The sequence below is a fragment of the Haliotis rufescens genome, unplaced genomic scaffold, assembly GCF_023055435.1.
Source record: "Haliotis rufescens isolate VD_foot unplaced genomic scaffold, xgHalRufe1.0.p SCAF_42, whole genome shotgun sequence".
Classification (NCBI taxonomy): Eukaryota; Metazoa; Mollusca; class Gastropoda; order Lepetellida; family Haliotidae; genus Haliotis; species Haliotis rufescens.
The window spans coordinates 2035958-2050451 of NW_025964135.1; the positions used below are offsets into that span (position 1 = coordinate 2035958).

General features: G+C 42.0%; 1 protein-coding gene across 15 annotated transcripts in view; it reads left to right on the forward strand.

Moving 5' to 3' along the window:
• Window positions 1-1057: 1057 nt before the first annotated feature.
• Window positions 1058-14494, forward strand: part of LOC124122862 (voltage-gated potassium channel subunit beta-2-like) — a 193597-nt gene continuing 180160 nt past the window's right edge. For 6 of the 15 annotated variants that reach the window (XR_007218187.1, XM_048382931.1, XM_048382932.1 and 3 more), the window contains exons 1-2: window positions 1061-1443; window positions 14034-14130. Coding sequence is in view for 11 of the 15 variants with exons in the window: in XM_048382931.1 (XP_048238888.1) it covers window positions 14090-14130 (41 nt within the window). In the remaining 4 variants the exon portion in view is untranslated. Of the gene's footprint in view, window positions 1444-14033; window positions 14131-14494 lie in introns of all 15 variants that reach the window. The other 9 variants (XR_007218185.1, XR_007218186.1, XM_048382928.1 and 6 more) reach the window with 5 other exon arrangements.

The following is a 14494-nucleotide window of genomic DNA, read 5'->3' on the forward strand; positions in this document are numbered from 1 at the left end:
AATGTATGTTGAGGGTGCTCCGTTTCCTTGTGTGAACATTAAGGATGTGATCAAGGAGATACTTCACCAGGCCACTTGTGTTACACTGAACCAGGGCAATGGAGGTACTGGCACAGTGGTTCAAGTGTTTGCCCATCACGACAACGGTCTGGGTTCAATCCCCCACATTGGTGCCATGTGGGAAGTGCCATCATTTTGCGATGCTGAAACCCCATTTGACCTCACCGTGAGGAGTTGATTTATTTAAAGTGAATAAAATGGTTGTGTTTGTATATTTTCTTTATCAAGCCTTGGGGTTCAGTCCTGAAAGGTGTCAGCCACTGGTTTGCCTGGCCCAGACTGAAGTCTCTGCAGGCTGCGAGTGATAGAGGTGATTATTATTATTATTATTATTATTATTATTATTTACAGAATAAAATATAAAATGCAGCAAAGATGGTTTGGGTGATCCTGGCAAAGTCAGGCTGGTTAGGCTCATCATCAGCTCAGGGCCCTTGCCCACTCTACACGCAGCCCAGACAGCGTATGGGACTTCTCCCAGGAAGCGCTACCTAGTCAAACCCACCCAGAACTTTTCGGAGAATGTGAAGACGCACCAACACTGCAGCCTTCTGCATTACCCAGATTGTCAGAAGGGCTGTATACCAAACCCGGGTACTCTCCCAATGTCAGTCAACAGATTGGGAGGTACCAAACCTAAGGCACCGAGAACAATGGGGAGTCGGACAACTTGGTATTTGGGATGCAAGCATGACATTTCGAAGGCGAGGTGATATTATTATTATTATTATTATTATTATTATTATTATTATTATTGTCTTTCAATGAAGGAAAAATCTTCACAGTATATCCCAGATCCTTCTCCACCAATCCGTGTCACATCATCCTGTGTCACACAGACAACAGACAGCATGCTTGCATCTAAATGAGGAACCCAATACAAAAGTCAGCCTCATTTATTAATTATGACAGAAAACAAAAGCAGGCCAGTGTAAGACTGCCGACACCTCCAACACTAAGCCACACATTACTATCCCAGGGGGACTGCCATTGTCCTCAACCAAATTCCTTCATCTGTCGCCCCCAGGCCACGGCCTGCACTGACGACACAAAATATGACAATACAGGCATGAAATTCTTCATTGACTGCATGATCAATTAACAGCCACGCCAACACTGGAGTAGGTTGCAAGTGTATTTGTTTTGTCACAAGGCTGGATATATACAGTGGTATTCTGCCAGTTGTAACACTGTGATGACCAACTTGGCTGGAGCTGGTGTATAAATGGATATACACAATGTGCTATAATGGATATGTACAGTGGTATTCTGCCAGTTGTCACATTCTGATGACCAGCATGGCTAGAGCTGGAGTATAAATGGATATACACCACGTGCTATAATGGATATATACTCACCAACTAACTGAGTTTAACCAAGAAGGTAAATATACTTCATACACTAGGTATAGACTCAATTGTTGTGGTATTGATTTCTTCCGTTTAATTGGAATGAATTGTCGCACAGTTGACTATTTGTGAAATATTTGTTTAAAATATTTGGGTTACCTGAAGGGTTTGAAGAATCTGTTGCTGTGGAATGTTTGCTTGATGCTGAAGAAATTAAATGTATCTTTTTGTATCTGGATACCATATCGTCATTTTTTATTAATGAAATTATCGTCTTCACCCACGTGGGTCTGCAACTGGATTTCAGTTTGATATGAGAGGAAAACCCACATTGACACAGTTCATGAATTGCTTTTTGTGGTGCAGAGTTGTGTCCCTTTGGTGTGGCAGAAACCTATGACTGGTTCGAATTCTAGATTTGCTCGAACTGACATAACTGTGATATAAATGCAATATTTCTCAAAGGGGCATAAAACTTGTTTCTCATCCTTTTAGCTCTGCAGAAATATGTTTGACAAATTTAACTTTGATGCATTGATGATTATTTTTTTTAATCTGTTCTCGTCCCTGAAATAAAGCCAATTTGACATTAAATTTTAACTCCCAGTAAGAAGAGCCTTGTCTGATTCTTGTGTGCAAAGCTTCTAGGCTTCCATGTATTTTCTTGCAATGAGGAATCTCCACAATAACTGACTACTTTGACTACCACTGGAGCTGGAGACACCACTGTCTGAAGCCTGTGCTCACATGTCATACATCTGCATTTATAGGAGACGATCCATCATCGTTCAGTTACATATGTCGACATTTCGATCCATACATGATTTCTTTGGTCAAGAGGAAATTAACCGAGTTTTCATGACATGTCATGAAAAGATAAGTGGATGTTTGAATCCATGGTAACCAAATCTTACACTGCATTTACATGATATATAAGTGGTAACCATGGTAACTATCGACTGAGAATGCAGAGTATAGAAACCTAGTTATTGTTATTGGAGTAACCAATTTAAATATAAGAGTAGGATTCATATCAATTTGCATATTGTCGTTGTTGGTGGATTGATGGTTGATTGTTAGAGGAATGACAGTCTCCGTCTCCATATATATATGTATATGCACGTGTTTTGCTTGCTTTGAAACCTGCCTGTCTCCGGCCCACTCCATATTTCTTCTATATGCTATGATTATTTGGGAGAGTTCTGCATATTTCTTCTTTATGCTTTGATTATTTGGGAGAGTTCTGCATATTTCTTCTATATGCTATGATTATTTGGGTGAGTTCTACATATTTCTTCTATATGCTATGATTATTTGGGAGAGTTCTACATATTTTTCCTATATGCTATCATCATTAGGGAGAGTTCTACACATGTTTCCTATATGCTATGATTATTTGGGAGAGTTCTACATATTTTTCCTATATGCTATCATCATTAGGGAGAGTTCTACACATGTTTCCTATATGCTATGATTATTTGGGTGAGCTGCATATTTCTTCTATATGCTATGATTATTTGGGAGAGTTCTACATATTTTTCCTATATGCTATGATTATTTGGGTGAGTTCTACATATTTCTCCTATATGCTATGATTATTTGGGTGAGTTCTACATATTTCTCCTATATGCTATCATCATTAGGGAGAGTTCTACATATGTTTCCTATATGCTATGATTATTTGGGAGAGTTCTACATATGTTTCTTATATGCTATGATTATTTGGATGTGTTCTGCATATTTCTCCTATATGCTATGATTATTTGGGTGAGCTGCATATTTCTTCTATATGCTATGATTATTTGGGTGAGTTCTACATATTTTTCCTATATGCTTTGATTATTTGGGTGAGTTCTACATATTTCTCCTATATGCTATCATCATTAGGGAGAGTTCTACATATGTTTCCTATATGCTATGATTATTTGGGAGAGTTCTACATATGTTTCTTATATGCTATGATTATTTGGATGTGTTCTGCATATTTCTCCTATATGCTATGATTATTTGTGTGGGTTCTACATATTTTTCCTATATGCTATGATTATTTGTGTGAGTTCTACATATTTCTCCTATATGCTATAATAATTTGGGAGAGTTCTGCATATTTCTTCTATATGCTATGATTATTTGAGTGAGTTCTGCATATTTCTTCTATATGCTATGCTTAGATGTGTGTTGAGTTGTGTAAGCTCTGACCGATTTTCTCTGCTCCACAGAGCTATATGGTTATGATTGTCTACTGGCCATGAATCACCGTGGATTGGGGCCCAGAAATCTAAATGATATTTTATGTTTAGTGTCAGGGTTTGCATACACTGTTGCAATGTGAAGCCATGTACACAAGAGCTTTTGCAAAGTTAAACATTAGTTATCATTAAATAATACCGTATGTGCCATATTAAGCAACTTGCTCCAAAAAGTGGCCCCGGACGAACTATTCGACGACCAATCTGTAAGTAATCTTTAGAAGTGACCAGCTACTCGACCAATCTGTAAGTAATCTTTAGAAGTGACCAGCTACTCGACCAATCTGTAAGTAATCTTTAGAAGTGACCAGCTACTTGACCAATCTGTAAGTAATCTTTAGAAGTGACCAGCTACTCGACCAATCTGTAAGAAATCTTTAGAAGTGACCAGCTACTCGACCAATCTGTAAGTAATCTTTAGAAGTGACCAACTACTCGACGATCAATTTGTAAGTAATCTTTATGAATCTTGTCAGTCATACAGGGTTATGAATCTTGTCAGTCATACAGGGTTATGAATCTTGTCAGTCTTGCAGGGTTATGAATCTTATCAGTCTTACAGGGTTATGAATCTTGTCAGTCTTACAGGTTTAAAGAACCATGTCAGTTTTGCAGGGTATGAGAACCTTATCAGTCTTAAAGGGTTATGAATCTGGTCAGTCTTACAGGAATTGTATCAGGTTTACCTGGAATGAGAATTGTGTCAGTCTTGCAGGCTATCTCTTAATGCCATCTTGTTAATGGTGCTGACATTTGAATCGTGATCCGAGAAATGTGATCATGCAATGCTATACCAAACAATGGTCATCTCAGATATTTCATGAAATGCCAGGAGAAAACAGTTTAACTTCATGTTTACAGCTGTTGCAGGGAAGACACTAACTGATGTTGTATAACAGGGATATCATGGTGGATGTTGTATAACAAGGATAACACTATTGATGTTGTATAACAGGGAAAACATGATGGATGTTGTATAACAGGGAAAACATGATGGATGTTGTATAACAAGGATAACACTATTGATGTTGTATAACAGGGAAAACATGATGGATGTTGTATAACAGGGAAAACATGATGGATGTTGTATAACAGGGATATCACTATTGATGTTGTATAACAGGGAAAACATGATGGATGTTGTATAACAGGGATATCACTATTGATGTTGTATAACAGGGAAAACATGATGGATGTTGTATAACAGGGAAAACATGATGGATGTTGTATAACAGGGATAACATGATGGATGTTGTATAACAAGGATAACACTATTGATGTTGTATAACAGGGAAAACATGATGGATGTTGTATAACAGGGAAAACATGATGGATGTTGTATAACAGGGATATCACTATTGATGTTGTATAACAGGGAAAACATGATGGATGTTGTATAACAGGGATAACATGATGGATGTTGTATAACAGGGATATCACTGTTGATGTTGTATAACAGGGATATCACTATTGATGTTGTATAACAGGGAAAACATGATGGATGTTGTATAACAGGGAAAACATGATGGATGTTGTATAACAGGGGTAACACTATTGATGTTGTATAACAGGGATAACACTATTGATGTTGTATAACAAGGATAACACTATTGATGTTGTATAACAGGGGTAACACTATTGATGTTGTATAACAGGGATATCACTATTGATGTTGTATAACAAGGATAACACTATTGATGTTGTATAGCAGGGATATCACTATTGATGTTGTATAACAGGGGTAACACTATTGATGTTGTATAACAGGGATAACACTATTGATGTTGTATAACAAGGATAACACTATTGATGTTGTATAACAAGGATAACACTATTGATGTTGTATAGCAGGGATATCACTATTGATGTTGTATAACAGGGGTAACACTATTGATGTTGTATAGCAGGGATAACACTATTGATGTTGTGTAACAAGGATAACACTATTGATGTTGTATAACAGGGGTAACACTATTGATGTTGTATAGCAGGGATAACACTATTGATGTTGTATAGCAGGGATAACACTATTGATGTTGTATAGCAGGGATAACACTATTGATGTTGTATAGCAGGGATAACACTATTGATGTTGTATAGCAGGGATAACACTATTGATGTTGTATAGCAGGGATAACACTATTGATGTTGTATAGCAGGGATATCACTATTGATGTTGTATAACAGGGGTAACACTATTGATGTTGTATAACAGGGATAACACTATTGATGTTGTATAACAGGGATAACACTACTGATGTTGTATAACAGGGGTAACACTATTGATGTTGTATAACAGGGATAACACTATTGATGTTGTATAACAAGGATAACAGTATTGATGTTGTATAGCAGGGATATCACTATTGATGTTGTATAACAGGGGTAGCACTATTGATGTTGTATAACAGGGATAACACTATTGATGTTGTATAACAAGGATAACACTATTGATGTTGTATAACAGGGGTAACACTATTGATGTTGTATAACAAGGATAACACTATTGATGTTGTATAACAGGGATAACACTATTGATGTTTTATAGCAGGGATAACACTATTGATGTTGTATAGCAGGGATAACACTATTGATGTTGTATAGCAGGGATAACACTATTGATGTTGTATAGCAGGGATAACACTATTGATGTTGTATAGCAGGGATAACACTATTGATGTTGTATAGCAGGGATAACACTATTGATGTTGTATAGCAGGGATAACACTATTGATGTTGTATAGTAGGGATAACACTATTGATGTGGTATAGCAGGGATAGTCAATGGGTGATGGGGCAGGTTGATGTCCTTGACAGAACAGTGTTGAGAACTGTAGTATTAGACGTGATACTTAAATCATTTCGAATTGCACTTTCAAGATTCAGATGTGGTTCACACAAACTCTTTATTGTGACGGGAAGATATATGGGGATCGGGAGAGAACACAGGATTGGTCAGTTTTGGGATTTAAACACTGTAGAAAGTGAATACCACAAATCATGGACCAGCATGGTGGCAAACAGAACAACTATTGCCACTAATCATGGACCAGCATGGCGGCAAATGGCACAACTATTGCCACCAATCATGGACCAGCATGGCGTCAAATGGCACAACTATAGCCACAAATCATGGACCAGCATGGCGTCAAATGGCACAACTATAGCCACAAATCATGGACCAGCATGGCGGCAAATGGCACAACTATAGCCACAAATCATGGACCAGCATGGCGGCAAATGGCACAACTATAGCCACAAATCATGGACCAGCATGGCGTCAAATGGCACAACTATTGCCGCCAGTATGTTGTCTCAGTGGTACAGTCCAGTGACAATATGCAGTGGCGTTCTGTCAGTCATTGTGATCCCACCCCATATCATTACAGATCCACCCCCACATCTGTCTTGTGCCTTACATTGCCGTTCACATGATGTTCCTCCACGCCTATCCAGAAAGTCCCGAGTAAATCTGGACCCATCGGCGAGCGTATACTCCAGTGTATAACATTATATAATGTTCCACGGCATGGCCGTGAACTAGAGTTAGATCTGAATGTCACAAATCTATGGACATCTGTCATGCTGGTCTATGTGGCTCGGCAACTGTGGTGGGAATGACCAGAAGGACGTGAGTGGTGATTATTGATTGTAAACATGGTAAACGAAGAAATTAGGGACAGTTTGCCAACTGAGAAATTGTCCAAACACAGGGGAAATATCCATACATCCATATGCATGACCTTGGTCTGTGATGGATCCTCACATCTGTGACATGTTTCCTTGTCGTCTGTCAATATACTGGATTGGATAGGACAGTGACAAAACCCTATCGATAGTCGTAAGACATCTGTGCCTAAAGCGGAATTGCCCGGAGAGCAGAAGGTCTGGGGTTCGATCCCCGGCCGTGTCATACCAAAAGACGTTAAAAGATGGTACTTGTTGTTACCCTGTCTGGTGCTCGACATTAAGGGGATAACTCAAGGACGGGTCAGCTCGGAGTCAGTATACTGTGTCTGAGTGGGGTATTCATTATACTGCAGCATGGTATCTCAGAACTATAAATCAGCATCAGTTTAACTGACCTTCATCCCCCATGACTACTGTGACAGTCTTCCTACAGGGACACCTGACCTCCATCCCCCATGACTACAGTGACAATCTCCCTACAGGGACACCTGACCTCCATCCCCCATGACTACTGTGACAGTCTCCCTACAGGGGCACCTGACCTCCATCCCCCATCACTACAGTGACAATCTCCCTACAGGGACACCTGACCTCCATCTCCCATCACTACAGTGACTGTCTCCCTACAGTAACACCTGACCTCCATCCCCCATGACTACATTGACAATCTCCCTACAGGGGCACCTGACCCCAATCCCCCATCACTACAGTGACTGACAATCTCCCTACAGGGGCACCTGACCTCCATCCCCCATCACTACAGTGACTGACAATCTCCCTACAGGGACACCTGACCTCCATCCCCCATCACTACAGTGACTGACAATCTCCCTACAGGGGCACCTGACCTCCATCCCCCATCACTACAGTGACTGACAATCTCCCTACAGGGGCACCTGACCTCCATCACCCATCATTACAGTGACTGACAGTCTCCCTACAGGGGCACCTGACCTCCATCCCCCATCACTACAGTGACTGACAATCTCCCTACAGGGGCACCTGACCTCCATCCCCCATCACTACAGTGACTGACAATCTCCCTACAGGGGCACCTGACCTCCATCACCCATCATTACAGTGACTGACAGTCTCCCTACAGGGGCACCTGACCTCCATCTCCCATCACTACAGTGGTAGTCTCCCTACAGGGGCACCTGACCTCCATCCCCCATCACTACAGTGACAGTCTCCCTACAGGGGCACCTGACCTCCATCCCCCATCACTACAGTGACAGTCTCTCTACAGGGGCACCTGACCCCCATCCCCCATCACTACAGTGACAGTCTCCCTATAGGGACACCTGACCTCCATCCCCCATCACTACAGTGACAGTCACCCTACAGGGGCACCTGACCTTCATCACCCATGATTACAGTGACTGACAGTCTCCCTACAGGGGCACCTGACCTCCATCCCCCATCACTTCAGTGACAGTCTCCCTACAGGGGCACCTGACCTCCATCCCCAATCACTACAGTGACAGTCTCCCTACAGGGGCACCTGACCTCCATCCTCCATCACTACTGTGACAGTCTCCCTACAGGGGCACCTGACCTCCATCCCCCATCACTACAGTGGTAGTCTCCCTACAGGGGCACCTGACCTCCATCCCCCATCACTACTGTGACAGTCTCCCTACAGGGGCACCTGACCTCCATCCCCCATCACTACAGTGGTAGTCTCCCTACAGGGGCACCTGACCTCCATCACCCATCACTACAGTGACAGTCTCCCTACAGGGGCACCTGACCTCCATCTCCCATCACTACAGTGGTAGTCTCCCTACAGGGGCACCTGACCTCCATCCCCCATCACTACAGTGACAGTCTCCCTACAGGGGCACCTGACCTCCATCTCCCATCACTACAGTGGTAGTCTCCCTACAGGGGCACCTGACCTCCATCCCCCATCACTACTGTGACAGTCTCCCTACAGGGGCACCTGACCTCCATCCCCCATCACTACAGTGACAGTCTCCCTACAGGGGCACCTGACCTCCATCCCCCATCACTACAGTGGTAGTCTCCCTACAGGGGCACCTGACCTCCATCCCCCATCACTACAGTGACAGTCTCCCTACAGGGGCACCTGACCTCCATCCCCCATCACTACTGTGACAGTCTCCCTACAGGGGCACCTGACCTCCATCTCCCATCACTACAGTGGTAGTCTCCCTACAGGGGCACCTGACCTCCATCACCCATCACTACAGTGACAGTCTCCCTACAGGGGCACCTGACCTCCATCTCCCATCACTACAGTGGTAGTCTCCCTACAGGGGCACCTGACCTCCATCCCCCATCACTACAGTGACAGTCTCCCTACAGGGGCACCTGACCTCCATCTCCCATCACTACAGTGGTAGTCTCCCTACAGGGGCACCTGACCTCCATCCCCCATCACTACTGTGACAGTCTCCCTACAGGGGCACCTGACCTCCATCCCCCATCACTACAGTGACAGTCTCCCTACAGGGGCACCTGACCTCCATCCCCCATCGCTGAAGTGACAGTCTCCCTACAGGGACACCTGACCTCTATCACCCATCATGACAGTGAGAGTCTCCCTACAGGGGCACCTGACCTCCATCACCCATCACTACAGTGACAGTCTCCCTACAGGGACACCTGACCTCCATCCCTCATCACTTCAAGGGCACCTGACCTCCATCCCCCATGCCCCATTGGTGTATGTTCCATTGGTGTTCCATTCCGGTAATTGTTCTGTTCTATTGTAGAATATGCAGGTAGTGTTGTGGAATACACACTCAGTGTTGTGCCGCAGCACTTCAAGGGGTACACATGTCTTTTGAAGCCATTCCAGGAGACCCTCCAGGCTGTTTCGATCCCACAATCCGTTTTATTTGACCTGTCAAAATATTTGTCTTCCCAAAGGCCAATTAGTTTAGTTCTACAGCTTGTAATTACACTTGTGATGTTGCCAGTCTTTTTTCTGTGTTCCTGGAACGACCAAAGAGCCTGGTTAGTGAGAGCATTGAACAAGGATTGGTGAAATGTCAAAAAGATTTACAGAAATCTCATTTTTGAATCCATTCTGTTGGACTGGCACCGAAATTCCTACAACAGAGTCCAGGTCAAGATGACATCTCTGCTGGAAGTAGGGAGATGTTTCAAGAGATGAGATCTTGATTGCTTTGATTGTCCAATTGGCATCAGTGTACACCAAGCCCCTCGGTTTACTAGATTATCCATTTTACTTTCATTCTATCATTGTACATGTCTGTTTCTTTGTACCGTCAATTTGATGGGTCTGCTTTGGCAAATTTACCATCATAATATAGCTGGCAATTGCATGTTAGCCCAGTCAACAGTATCGATTGTTGAGATGCTTTCGAGAATTGTGTTTGTGATTCAACCAGTCAATAACTCTGTAATTCCTACTTGCATGAAGTTTACGAGTTCAGTCGATTTATAATCAAGTTACGGTTTGGTTTGTCTCATTCGAGAAAATTACTTGTGAGTTAATATGTTAAAACCAACACAGCTTATCTGAGCAACATGCAAAGTAAACAGAAATTATTTTTATTCTATAACAGTTTTATTGAGTGTTATCATTTAGATTCTGAAAATATTATCGAAATAGTGGAAATCAAAGTAGGTCTTTTTTGTAATATTGCACCGTTAGCTCGTCAGCTGTCATTGACGGTATCAATAACCTGCAGTTTCAATATTGACAATTTGCCTATGATTGACAAATTGATGTTCTGCTTACTCTATCAATGAGTTGAAAATTGCAGTAGGTCGTTTATTGTAATGCTGTTATTACTGTCAATCTCATTAAAATCAGATCTTAGTTCTCGCTACAGCTAAACAAAGATCTGAAGACATCCCATGGGATGTCCACAGATCTTTTTAAGTGGTAATGAGAACTAAGATCTGATTTTAAAGAGATTGTTGTTACTGTCCACAACACATGAGCTGTCATGGACGGTAGGGGTCACAGGTGGCCTGGTTGACACTGTAGTATGCTGTGCAGAGTTGTGTCCCTTAGGCATGCCAGAATCTAAGGATCATGCATTCAAATCCTGACTGCACTTTTTATACATCTGTTTGTCAGCGTCATCATAACTTATAGTATGACAAGTGGTAAACGTCTAAGACCTGCATTACTTCAGGTTTCCTCCCACACCAAGTTGACATGCCGTGATATAACAGAAATACTTCCACATCAATCTGACACACCATGATATAACAGAAATACTCCCACACCAAGTTGACATGCCGTGATATAACAGAAATACTCCCACACCAATCTGACACACCATGATATAGCAGAAATACTCCCACACCAAGTTGACATGCCATGATATAACAGAAATACTCCCACACCAATCTGACACACCATGATATAACAGAAATACTCCCACATCAATCTGACACACCATGATATAACAGAAATACTCCCACATCAATCTGACACACCATGATATAACAGAAATACTCCACATCAATCTGACACACCATGATATAACAGACATACTCCCACATCAATCTGACACACCATGATATAACAGAAATACTCCCACACCAATCTGACACACCATGATATAACAGAAATACTCCCACACCAATCTGACACACCATGATATAACAGAAATACTGCCACATCAATCTGACACACCATGATAAAACTGAAATACTCCCACACCAAGTTGACATGCCGTGATATAACAGAAATACTCCCACATCAATCTGACACACCATGATATAACAGAAATACTCCCACATCAATCTGACACACCATGATAAAACTGAAGTACTCCCACACCAAGTTGACATGCCGTGATATAACAGAAATACTCCCACATCAATCTGACACACCATGATATAACAGAAATACTCCCACATCAATCTGACACACCATGATATATAACAGAAATACTCCCACTTCAATCTGACACACCATGATATAACAGAAATACTCCCACAACCATCTGACACACCATGATATAACAGAAATACTGCCACATCAATCTGACACACCATGATATAACAGAAATACTCCCACACCAAGTTGACACACCATGATATAACAGAAATACTCCGACATCAATCTGACACACCGTGATATAACAGAAATACTCCCAAATCAATCTGACACACCATGATATAACAGAAATACTCCCAAATCAATCTGACACACCATGATATAACAGAAATACTCCCACATCAATCTGACACACCATGATAAAACTGAAGTACTGCTCAAGGCAGCGTCATACCCAACTCACTCACTCATCGATAGTATGTCAATAACCTGTCGTTTCTTTTTGTGCACTCAGCAATATTCCAGCTATATGAGGGCAGTCTGTAAATGAGTCCTGACCAGACAATCCAGTGATTGATATGAGCATCAATCCACGCAATTGGGATACGATGACATGCATCAACCAAGTCAGCGAGCCTGACCACCCGATCCCATTAGTCGCCTCATAAGACAAGCATAGTCGCCTTTATATTCTCCAATATCAACAATTATCCTGTGGTCGACAAATTTTGTTTGGGCTAATGGCAGTGTCTCGTGTAACAGTATGATTTGCTGTAAATATTTGAGGTGACTTTGAATAAATCTGGCTCGACCTTGGGGCCACATGACACCATTATTATAGTTTAGTGAATCAAATATTGGTGGGAGTGTCGGTGGTGGACAAAGATTTGGCAGGATGTGTAGCGCTTGAGGTAGGACGTTTACTTGGAGATTCATGTTTCTTGGGTGTTTAATGAGGTTTGCCTCATGTTTCCTACCTTAATGGTTATATACAGTTTCACGGATCATCTGTCATGTGATTTTAGACCTCAGTATTTCATGTTAGACAATGGTGCCAACACCAATAAACATGGGTTGTTTGCAACAGAGCTAGTGTTTTGACAGAATTGACCAATCTTTGCTCTTCTTTCAGTACACAATTTCGTCTGTTTTGCTTTTCACGTATGTCTCAAGGTCAGGTTTCTAGTTGTCCCAAACAAGTATTTGAAGACTGAATTTCGTTAAAGTGTATTTATTTGCCTGAAACAATAAACGTCAACATCAGAAAGGTGTAGATTGCTGTCGGCCATCCTTCAAGATCGTGACGTCACAGGTTACTAGAAGCCTGTGAATTAGGCGTTAAGTCAGGTGCAGTTAACACGTACGACTCCCTACGTATAGACAGTGGAGACACAGCCCTAAGATGGATACGAGTAGAAATAAGCCTGTCAGCAACACACATATTCTACTCAAAAAGACACCCGATTCTTTCATATCACTATAAATGATCTGAGTGAGTGAGTGAGTTGGGTTTAACGCCTCTTTTAACAGTATTCAAGTTATATCACGGCGTGTCAGCTTAATGTGGGAGGAAAGCCCGAAGTGATGCAGGTCTCAGACGTTTACCACTTCGGTGAAACCCACGAGCACGGGTATGGTGCTGACAAACCTAGAAACATAATCGGGGTGAACCGGGATTCGAACCCTTAATCATAGGTTTCTGGCGTGGCCAAGGGACGCACCTCTGCACAGCGAATCACGGCGCCTTAGACAACTGGGCCACCCGTGCCCCCATAGTGATCTGAATGTGCTATGACATGCAAGGACAGATTAACTATAGTAATGAAAAAATCATGTTTTCTTCATATCTCTTGAGTAGTATACAAGTATAGTTTTTTTAAAACTTTTTTTCAGGGAAGGGGAAGTTGGTGTGACGGGAAGCTGAAGTCTGAGAGAGCAGGTCAAAGGTCATGTCTTCCAAGAGCAGCAGCAGCACACTCGTGCAGTACCGGTGAGTTAAATCAACATCAGCACGCCAGCTGTTAGTCTGTGTGAGGCCATGATGTAGGTCATGGTTTAATGAGTTCACTTTGCTCAAGACCTGACACAAGTAAAATCTTCACGAATTTTGTTTTGCATCCTGCATCATGGTTTAATTCATCGTTAATGGTTTGGGTAGTTATGTGCTGTGGAGAGACAGTGTTAGGACTTTATGTGCTGTGGAGAAACAGTGTTAGGACTTTATGTGCTGTGGAGAAACAGTTTTAGGACTTTATTTGCTGTTGAGAAACTATTAGGACTTTATGTGCTGTTGAGTAAACAGTTTTAGGACTTTATGTGCTGTGGAGAAACAGTGTTAGGACTTTATGGACTGT